Source organism: Solanum pennellii, chromosome 9, assembly GCF_001406875.1.
Source record: "Solanum pennellii chromosome 9, SPENNV200".
NCBI lineage: Eukaryota > Viridiplantae > Streptophyta > Magnoliopsida > Solanales > Solanaceae > Solanum > Solanum pennellii.
In genome coordinates this window covers 81,824,055-81,835,425 of record NC_028645.1, presented here as the reverse complement: position 1 = coordinate 81,835,425, position 11,371 = coordinate 81,824,055, and the positions used below count along the sequence as shown (strand labels likewise).

General features: G+C 26.3%; 1 protein-coding gene across 1 annotated transcript; it reads left to right on the top strand.

Moving 5' to 3' along the window:
* Window positions 1-7,036: 7,036 nt before the first annotated feature.
* On the top strand, window positions 7,037-8,771 carry LOC107030753 (membrane protein PM19L). Its single transcript, XM_015232011.1, has 3 exons — window positions 7,037-7,252; window positions 8,070-8,247; window positions 8,344-8,771. The coding sequence occupies exons 1-3, from the start codon at window positions 7,123-7,125 to the stop codon at window positions 8,588-8,590; spliced, it is 555 nt and encodes a 184-aa protein (XP_015087497.1). The 5' UTR covers window positions 7,037-7,122; the 3' UTR covers window positions 8,591-8,771.
* The last annotated feature ends 2,600 nt before the right edge of the window (window positions 8,772-11,371 follow it).

Here is an 11,371-nt window from a genome sequence, read left to right as displayed (position 1 = left end):
TCACTTCAAAAGGTACATAAAAGGACTATATAATTGATTGAATTACATGAATTGATTTCCATTGTAGTCAATTTAGTTTAACTTCGGATAATATATTTAATATAATTTTATAAATAAATTTATCTTCATCATTTTGTCTATTATATTTTTATTTATAAATTAATATTAATATCATATAAAATGAAACAGATAGACCTTAAAAAAGGAATCCTATGCTAGGTAAAAGACACTGTCATATGGGACCCACAATGCACACATCCCTATGCATTTGTCAAAGTCATAAAAGTAAGAAGTTATGCTTACTTTTATCGACTTTAAAATCAAATCAATAAATATATGAAACGTTACATATATATCCATTTATTATTTAGTACATATTTTCAATTTAATTTGCTACTAATAATTGTATATCTAATTTATTTGATGTAAATAAATAATATACATGTATAAAGTATTTCCCTTTTGGACAAAAGTTGCATAAAAAATAATATATATTTTAAAACAAAAATTGTTATAATTAAAAGAAATTATATAACTATTAGAAAAATAATAATGTCAATAACTTTAAATAATATAAATATCATATAAAATAAAACAAATAGAATTATCTAGAAAAAAAACTCTAATTTGTTGTTTAGGTAGAAGGTACCATTATATGGGACCTACTACCTCAACTTGTTGTCCTCCACAATGCACATATCCCAAGGAATTTGTCCGTCAAAAGAAATATGTAATTATCTTTCGTATTTACATCAAATCAATACATTTATAAAATATTTTATTTTTATATTATAAAATACATTTTGAATAGGTCAAGGAATTTGTCTATCAAAAGAAATATGCAAGTTACACGTATTTTTGATGTTTACCTCAAATCAATAAATATATGAAATATTTTATTTTATATATTACAAGATAACTCTGAAACATGCCAAGGAATTTGTCAATCAAAATGTAAGCTACACGTATCTTTTGTGTTTATATCGAATCAATAAATATATAGAAGAATACTTCGGAAATATGCCAAGAAATTTATCGATCAAAAGAAACATATATGTAAATTACATGTATCTTTAGTGTTTACATCAAATCAATAAATGTGGAAAACGTTTTGTTTATACATTACAAGACATTTCTAAAACACGCCAAGGAATTCGTTAGTCAAAAGTAATATGTAAGTTACACGGATCTTTCGTATTTTACATGCATCAAATTAATAAATACATGAAATGTTTTATTTATATATTACAATATACTTTTTAAATATGCTAAAGAATTTGTAAGTCAAAAGAAATATGTAAGTTACACGTATTTTTCGTGTTTACATCAAAATTTGTCATTCAAAAAAAATATATAAGTTACATATATTTTTTGTATTTATATCAAATCAATAAATATATAAAACGGTTAATTATATATTATAAGTTAGATCAATCCTTTTTAACTTTATAAAATTATATTACAATATTTTTTTAAAAAAATTACAAAATCTAATTTGGAAATAATGTTTTGGCCAGGGGCTATTATGGAAAAACATTTTGTGACAAGTGGCAATTTCGACTTTTCCTATATAATGACGTGTCTGCGGACCATAAGCTCTACAAACTGGAAATTTTAAGTTATTACTCTCCGTTTTAATTTATGCGGTATATTTCGAATTTCGAAAATCGAATAAATTTAACTTTGATTGTAATTTTTTTTTATGTATTTTTTAAATAATTTGGATTGTTACTTATTGTGACTTATAATACTTTTTACGTAGTTTATAAATATTTAAATTTTATTTTTGAAAAATTCATTCACAAATTCTCAATCAAATTTAAATTATTTGACATTTGAAAAATGAAATGTATCATATAAATTGGAACAAAACGAATATTTCTTTTTTTAAAAAAAAATAAGGGTGAAAAATATTTTGAATTCACGTGATTATCATATTCAAATTAGTAACATGTATCAAATAACGTTAAGTTCAAATAAATAGGGGGAAATCATGTATAAAATACTATCTTTGTTGAGGTTTAATTTCGATATCTCGTAATTTTCATTCCACTTCATTAACTATTATGTTACACCCTCGAATGCATGATATGATCTTGAAATTTTAAAATCAAAGATTTTTATCCATTAAATAAATGATATTGAAGTTTTAGATTCTCACTTTCGAAGTCTTTTTATTAATTAATTGAGTACTTCGATTAGATTTCAATGGGGTTTTATTAGAGTTTATAAATAATTGGATGTTGGAGTGTAATATTTGGGTACTTACTCTATTTAAATTTGTTTATGATAATTTGACTAGCAATGTGAAATAAATATATATGTATGTAATCAATTTTTTTAATTATAGAATAACTTAACATCTTATTTTTAAAATCAGGTATTTTAAATTATCGTATAAGTTATTCATGTCTGAAGATAATAATAAATACAAGGTTTGCTTGGACATGATATGAGATTAAATTGATTTGAATTCAAAATTTTATTTTGTGACGATTTGTACTATCCTTTTGTGTTTTCACTCGGCATACCTTGATTTTTTTTTTCTTTCGACAACTTTTATATTTCATTTTATATTTGTGGGTATGGTTGACACGATTCTTGAGGTGATAAAATAAGTTTCGGCGAAATCTGTAATTTTGAAAGTTTGACTTCTGTAAAGTTTAACCAAAGTCAATATTCGATACGAACGAGCTCAAAATCAAATCGCAAGAGTTACACTAGCTTTGAAGGTGAATTTTGACAAAAAATTATCTTTTTCCCCTGAAATAGATTTTGTGTAATTTTGTTTTTAGTATTGTGGATCGATTAACAATATGTTTTATGTGATTTTCCAAGTTATGATTAAACTCGTTTTTTTTTAAAAAAAATATAAATTTGACACCTAGCTTAATTATAAATTCCTTAACACTATAGAGATTATTTTAATCGTTTTTCCTAAACTCTTTAAAAATCAAAGTTTATATCATTAATGATTAAACTATATATATATATATATATTATAATATAAAATCACAAATATTTTAAAATGTATGTAACTAAAAACATATTAATTTTAAATAAAATAATATATATAAAATTTAACCGATGAAAAGACAACAAACTATTGTTGATTAGGTAAAGATATAAATTATAAATAAATTTCATTTAAATAAAATAATATCATATAAATTAAAACAGATGAAAAGACGATAAATTGTAGTTGGTTAGCTAAAACATCCCATCATATGGGACCCACAACTCAATTTGTTGTCTTCCACTATGCACAAGTATCAAAAAAAATATGATAAAGTCATGATAACAATTACACGCATCAAGTTGCGTGTTAAACGAGGAAATGATCTTTTATAATCAATTATAATATCACTTAAAAAAAATAACTCAATTTACAATTTTTACCAGTCTCTCGTAGAAATGTCATTATATATTTAATAAAATTTTTAAAATATTACAAAATCGACTTATTTTTTTCTAATGTATTTTGTGTTGGTTTTGATGGTAAGAAGTTTTTGCACTAATAGTAATCGTGGCATTTATTAATAATGTTAAAAATTATAAATATAATAATTATTAATATTAATCGTGGCATTTATTAATAGTTTTTGTGTTGATTTTATATTATAAATATTTATATTTATGACTTTTCATGCGTATAAATATAATAATAATGTTAAAAATGCCAGGAAATTTTATTTTGTTTATTTTGTTTTTTTTTTGGGTAGGAAAAAATTATTGCTTAAAAATTATTGGATAATTTTTTTCAGTTGCCATCCAATTGAATTTCATTAACAGATTTGGCGCTAAATTCTGAAAAAAAATTGTTTTTATTTGTTGGCACTTTTGACTTTTTCAGTGTTAAGATTTTGATTTTTCTTGAATCATTCAACCACACTATAGAATTAATTAATTAAAAGTCTTAGTTTTACTCATTTAAGAGAAAATTATATTTTTTTTTCTCCAAAAAAAGAGTTGTAGTTATTTATTTTTGTATTGATAGCAATTTGAAACTATATTTTCAGCGTTAAATCTATTTTGACTCTGTGTTATTTTCATTATGTATCTAAAAATAAATATTTTTCTAAATTTTTGTGATATAATTTTTTGCCGAAAGAGTTCTATATGATTTAATGACTTTTTTGATATAATTATTCATAATTCTTTAATACGTTTGAATGATATACATGTGTCTTCTTTTAATAATTTGATTTCAATTGTTTATTATGATCTTTTGAACAAAATTTCAATTCAATTTGAAATTTATCATTTTAAATCTCAAATCCTATATAAGGGCCAGAGTTCAATCTAAGTTTGTGATTTCAATTTTCTTATAATTTAAAACATGAGTATAAGTCTATATTTCGTAAAAAAGAGACCCATAATTTTAAATTTGTGATTTCAATTTTCTTATAACATGACTATAAGTCTATATTTTGTAAAAAAGAGACTCATGATTTTAAATTTGTGATTTCAATTTTCTTCTAATTTAAAACATGACTATAAGTCTATATTTGTAAAAAAGAGACTCATAATTTTAAATTTGCAACCAGATATCATATTCAATTTGAAGAAATTGTCGGAATCATGTGATCTAGATATATTATTATTGTTAATTTATTGAATCGATGGATCTTTGTAGAATCATGTATAATTTAATATTTATAATAAATATAATCACAAATATTCACTTATAAAAGGAACATAAAATATATAATTTATCAATACGATATCTTAAGATATTCTAATACTTTATTTATGAGCTATATTTTTACTGATTCGATTAGACCTCAAGAATCGTGAAAATTTTGATAGTAAACAAATTATGAAATATAATCAATAATTTCATATCATGATTCGAAATTATGACCAAGCAACCCGAGTCACCATCCACACCTTCAATGTGGGACTCACTTTTTTGCTATCAACTTTAATTAATAGGGGCACCCACCAACAAAAAATGTAATTCTAAGGGATGATGCCTTGGAAAAACATAACAACACCTAACATAATCTTACCCAATTTTAGTTGTAACAAAAAATTTAGAGATTAGTATTTAGTTGAGACATAAGATAATTTTGGAATAATAAGAAATTCAAAATGGGCCTAGAATATATTCATGTAAATATAATTTATGAGATCCTAACTTAATGGTTCAATGCAAAATGAAGTAGATTTATGTAATTGGACTTGAATATTTACACAAATTGTTCTTATTTTGTGTAAATTACATAAATCTCATAGTTTTAATATGAAATTACAATTTATCACTAATAAATTTCTAATACATTAAAGCTTAAGCATTAAAAAATTCGGATACAATAAATGAAGCTCGGATACATTAAATATTGTCTCGAATACATTAATATGTAGCTGAAATACATTGAAAACTAGCTCGGGTAGCATAATATGTAGCTCAAATACATTAAATATTGGCTCAGATACATTAATATGTAGCCCGAATATATTAAATACTCGCTCGGTTTCATTAATATGCAGCTCAGGGATTTTGGAGATTTTTAAAAGTAATAAGGGATAATGGAAATAAGTAAAACAAAGTGTGTATTACTGTAATTTGTCCTTTTAATTTTTATCTTTTTTTCTTTTCTTTAAAAAGTCTTAAATTACAAAAATAATTGAAAATGTCCTTAATATTGGAGTAAAATTGGCAAGGAATAAGTTCAGTTTAAAAGAAATATTGTAATATTATTATGAATCTTACGGAATTTTGGTATGTCCAGATACATATATAATATTTGTCACTCTCTCTTATCTCGTTCGCGTATATGGTATACGAGATACATGCTAATGACACTAGATTTTTCGCTAGTGTTGTTGAAACAACACCATTGTTTGCCATGTTTGATTTGAAAATCTTCTCGTTTTCTTGATGTTATAAAATTTTAAGTTTGAAAAGAAAAAAAAAAGACTAGCCCGCGCTCACCCTTGACCCTTCTAGGGTTGGGCTAGGTTGAACATTTTCAAGCCCTACCAAATGAAGGACCGACCCGACCTATCCTTTTAAATTCATTGGCCCGCGAGGCTTGGACCGATCCTTTTTGAAAACTCTATGTCTCGCGATAAAAGTTTTCAAAAAATCTATGAAGTACCTCCGATTTCAAATCTGCTTTGAGTTCTTGCCTTATGAAATTACTTATACATGGAAAATTTGAATACTTTGATCCAAAAATTTTATTAAATGTGCATTAGAAAAAAAAAAACAAATTTAAAGAATAAAAATTAAAAATCGAACCAAAAACTCGAATAACCAACTAAATTCATACAAAATGAAGTTGGATTCTTGGCCCAACGCATTTGGGCTTTAGTTAAGTCCGACCCATTAGCCAAAGCTTCAAATCAAACCGTGTTGAAGTAAATTTGAGTAAAAATTTCATATAAGAAACTTATTTTGACATTACCGTTTTAACGGAAAATTTAGTAGCCCAATTGATTAAATATATAAATCTTTTATTTCGTCGTTAATGCTCGATTTTTATAATTTCTTATATATTTTCCCTTCTTCTATCCATCATTTTCAAAATAACGATATTATCGTTATTTTATGTACTTCATATATTTTTCAAAATTCACACTATGAATTTATCGTTTGAAATAAGATTTTTACGACATAAAACTTCAAACTCTGAAACTTTAAACTTTTCATCAAGTCATATAAAACTTGACACTCAAGTTATTCAACAATGCACACAAAAAATAAATAATTAGTAATCAATTAAACAGATAACACAAATATTAAATGACGATATCAAAATTAAAAATATCGATACACTTCTATATGTTTCCTCAATATTAGCAAATGACACCCAAAAAAATACAAGAAAACGTCAAATAAAAATAGAAAAAAGAATATTATCGTATATGGATAAACATTATATAAAGTGCAAATCCAATAAATATATAGAGAAAGTGACAAGTGTCCCTCCACATGTTTACTATTCAATCAAACTAAGCAATAATTTCGACACGTATTTTAATATGTTTTTCTTTATATATAGTTTAATTTTTTTCCCTCTCATAACTTGGAAAATCGATAAATACGTACACAAAGAAGTGAAAAAAAAAATTAGATCAAAGTTTTAATTATTAATATTGTATAAAAGAAAAGAAATGGCAAGGGCTGTGGGAAGAAGTTTAGCAGGACCATTGTTGTTTTTGAACTTATTAATGTATCTTATTGTTTTAGGTTTTGCTAGTTGGTGTCTCAACAGGTTTATCAATGGACAAACTAATCATCCTAGTAAGTATTATTTTCAATGAATTTTATCGTTAATTTTTTTTTGTAGTTTTAACATGTTTATAGCGACGTGTGAAATTTGAAATTTGTTGTTAATTCGTGTCGTTGCTTGTGAATTTTGTAGCTAATATAAGGTATAGATTTGTCGTAATTCGTGTCACGATTTGTGAATTTTGTCGTTAATTTGTTGATACGTAAATTTATTGCGATTTGTTACAAGATCTGTTTGTTTGCTAATTTCTGTTATTAGAAATGTGAATTTACGTGTGGATTTTTCTGAAAATTAGTATTATAATTCGTAGGAAATTATATTTTTGTTAATAAAAATTTTCATGTAATTCATATTTTTCTCGTAGTACATGTGTAAAGGCTGTAACTTGTATATCAATTGATAATTTTTATGATTTTTATTAATTGAAATGAATAACGTTATACAATAGGACAATACAATCAGCATAATTAAGCTATCCCTATGATTTATATGACTCTTAATCTCGTAAAATTTAATTACACATTTATAAATTTATTGTAGATTTGATCAATCTTTTTGTCCTAATCACACTTAAGGATATGTTTATCGAGGCGAAATCAAGATCGTGAACGGTTCTTAGGGATTTAGGTTTAATGGTCCTGAGCCACTAGTCAGTTTTGTCAGGAGCTCATGCTATATATATATATATATATATTTAACTTTTTAATATTAGTTAGTTTAAGAAAAAGTAACTGGGTTTGTTTACCCCTGAGCCCTATCTAGCTCCGCGATTTTATGTCTAGATCAAAAATGTAATTTGACCTTATAACATTTAACATTTATTTTTAGGTTTTGGAGGAAATGGAGCGACGATGTTCTTCCTAACATTTGCGATATTAGCATCCGTGCTGGGCATAATATCGAAGCTCTTAGGCGCGAATCACTTGAGAGCATGGAGAAATGATAGTCTTGCTGCTGCGGGTTCATCTGCTTTAGTCGCGTGGGCTGTTACTGCACTTGCTTTCGGGTAATTAACCTAGTTATCATGATATTTCACGAGTAAAATTATCACGAGTAAAATTAGCTCACGAAAATATGATACGTTGATATATTTTTTTGTTAGGTTGGCATGTAAGGAGATCAACATAGGAGGATGGAGAGGATGGAGGCTAAGAGTTCTTGAAGGTTTCATAATAGTTCTTGGAATTACTGAACTTCTCTATGTTCTTATGCTTCATTCTGGATTGTTCAATAGCACCTATGGTCCGGGCTATAGGGACAACGAATATGGCGTTGGTGCACCGCACGGTGGAGTCCCCGGGACCGGGATCGCGGAGAAGGGGACCGGTTACACCGGAGCTAGGGTTTAATGTTGTTTCAAGTAGATAGGGTGTTTTGACTATGTTCAAATGTTTTTTTAATGTTGGAACACTATGGTGTGGTATTAAGCTTTTCTCTTATTTGAAGTAATTTTGTAACCTTTGCAAAACGAAATATTTGACCCTGTTCTGGAGGGGGGTTAATAATTGGAGTGTTACAAATTTTTACCTAGTTGGGTTTTTGCTTTGCATAAAAAACCAATGATTTAATTTATTTCTAGATAGATAGGAATAATTCCATATACCTGTAATGGTGTAATGGTAGTTTTTATTGGACATAATTTACCCAGTGTTATGGTCATTTAGTAGTTGATAGATAAAGCACTTCCATTATACGTCTAATTGATAGATAAAGTTATTTGATATACGTGTATATTTTTGTTATACGTGTAATTGATGGATAAAGTTATTTGATATATGTGCTAACTTTGAGTGCTGATGGTTAAAAGTTATTTGATATATGATGGATAAATTTTGAGTGGCCGATGGTTAAAAGTTATTTGATATATGATGGACAAATTTTGTTATACGTGATTCGATATACTTATAATGGTAGCTCAATTTTAATTGATAGATAAAGTTATTTAATATACGTGTATTTTCGTTATACATTTAATTGATGGATAAAGTTATTTGATATACGTGTTAACTTTGAGTGTTGATGGTTAAAAGTTGTTTGATATATGATGGACAAATTTTGAGTGCTGATGGTTAAAAGGTATTTGATATATGATGGACAAATTTTGTTATACGTGATTCGATATACTTATAACGGTAGCTCAATTTGAATGCTGATGGTTAATAATGATATGTGATGGTTAGAGTTATTCGATTTATGTGTGGTATAGGTTATTTAGTTGATGGGCATAGTTATATTTGATACATGTGTTAAGAGTTATTCGATACATGTATGGTATATATGTTTAGTTTGAATGCCGATGGTTAAGAGTGATATGTGTGGTTAGAGTTATTCGACCTATATGTGGTATAGGTGACTTAGTTGATGGGTATAGTTATACTTGATATATGACGGTTAGAGTTATTCGATATATGAATGGTATATATTTAAGAGTTCGTTGATATATAATTATTAGAGTTATTTGATGTATGTGTGATGACAGTAATACAAAAATTACTTGATATCTGTAATTTTGATTAACATAGTTGTTCGATAAATGTGTAATGATAGTACAATAATGGTGATCTTTATTTGCGTCTGATAAAATTTATGTTGAAATGTCTCACTTTACTTATCAAACACTTTATTTTTAGAAAGATTTTTATTTTTTGGTGTGTGGGGTTGGGGTGAGGGGGCAATTGGATAAAATTTTGATGGTTGACTAGGTAGTTGACCAGGTCAAACTTCATATTTGACAATCCCTTTGAATCACTAATAATTCACCAAAATATATTATAATAATATTAGGATAAATCACAAATAATGCAAAGAACCTAAAAACACAACAAAAAGGGTAGAAAAAGATCATATACCTTTAAATATTATATCCATTAAGAATAATTATAGGAAGAGGTGTATGGACTTTTAGATTAGCATTTAAATAATATGATTTAAGTAATATCATAAATATTTGTGTGATTATCACTTAGCTTCAAAACGAGGGTCGATGTCAGATTGTTATATAACTTGTCATACTGTATAGACGAGACGTATGAAAGATGATAACTTATAGTATCTTTCGTATAATTTTTAAAGAAACACTTATAAATTTAATATTTAAAATATTTTAAATAATCTGATTCGATTCAATTTCGTGAACACGATAAGTAAAAATAAATAGAGAAAACACACAATTTAATTCTTCATAGTTAGGATAGGGTCAAAGTTTTTATTGAGTTCAAATGGATAAATAATTGCTTGTAAAAGTGTAATTTTTTATGTTTGTGGATGAATTATTTGAATTTCTTAGTGCAAGACAACCCAACCAACCTAGCTAGCTAGTAATCATTTATTTGTAAAAAAAAAAATTTAAAAATATTGGTTCCAAAATATGACATATATAATAAATACTTTTATTTTATGCCTAACTTCTTGGATTTGGACGGCACTACTTTCATAAATTCTTAATTATATTAATTTAGTTCAAATGTGTTTAGAGACGGAGCTAGGATTAATAGTTTAAAAGTTTTAAATTTTCTTTAGAATAGTCAATTAATTTTATTAGGACTTGACAAATTAATATTAGAATAAATGACATAAATCTCACCTTTAAGTTCTCTTATCACCATTACCCATATTAATTTTACTAATTCTCAAAATTTCTCATTTTACGCATCAGATTAATGTATTAACACATCAAATTAATGTATTTCGCGTATCATATTAATGTATCTCGCGCATCAGATTAGTGTATCATGTATAAAATGTACATCAGATTAGTGTATCATGTATAAAATGTAATTTTTCTTACTTAATAATTGATGTTCTCGAGAATCAGATTAACGTATCAGTTTGAGAGATTTTTGTAATTATAAATTTATAAGGGACAAATGATAATTTTGCCTTAAAAATATGTGATTTATGTCCTTTGTCCAGTAATTTTTTAGTATAAATTAAATACAAAATTTATGAAAAAGTTATTCAATTTGTCCGTACTCATAAACCTCCACTTTTGTAACGACCTGTTTAGTCGTTTTGAGCAGCAGATTTTATTTCTGGAAAAACTGTGTGAGTCGACGGAACCCACGACGAACCGTCATGGGAACGACGGGCCGTCGAGGGGGTCTCGTTCCAAAAGACTTAGACTTCTGAAA

Excerpts from the sequence above, each read along its gene's own strand:
- LOC107030753 (XM_015232011.1), top strand. The coding sequence starts at position 7,123 with ATGGCAAGGGCTGTGGGAAGAAGTTTAGCAGGACCATTGTTGTTTTTG. Across the intron at positions 7,253-8,069 it reads TGGACAAACTAATCATCCTA|GTTTTGGAGGAAATGGAGCG; the intron begins GTAAGTATTATT and ends ATTTATTTTTAG. Across the intron at positions 8,248-8,343 it reads GTTACTGCACTTGCTTTCGG|GTTGGCATGTAAGGAGATCA; the intron begins GTAATTAACCTA and ends TTTTTTTGTTAG.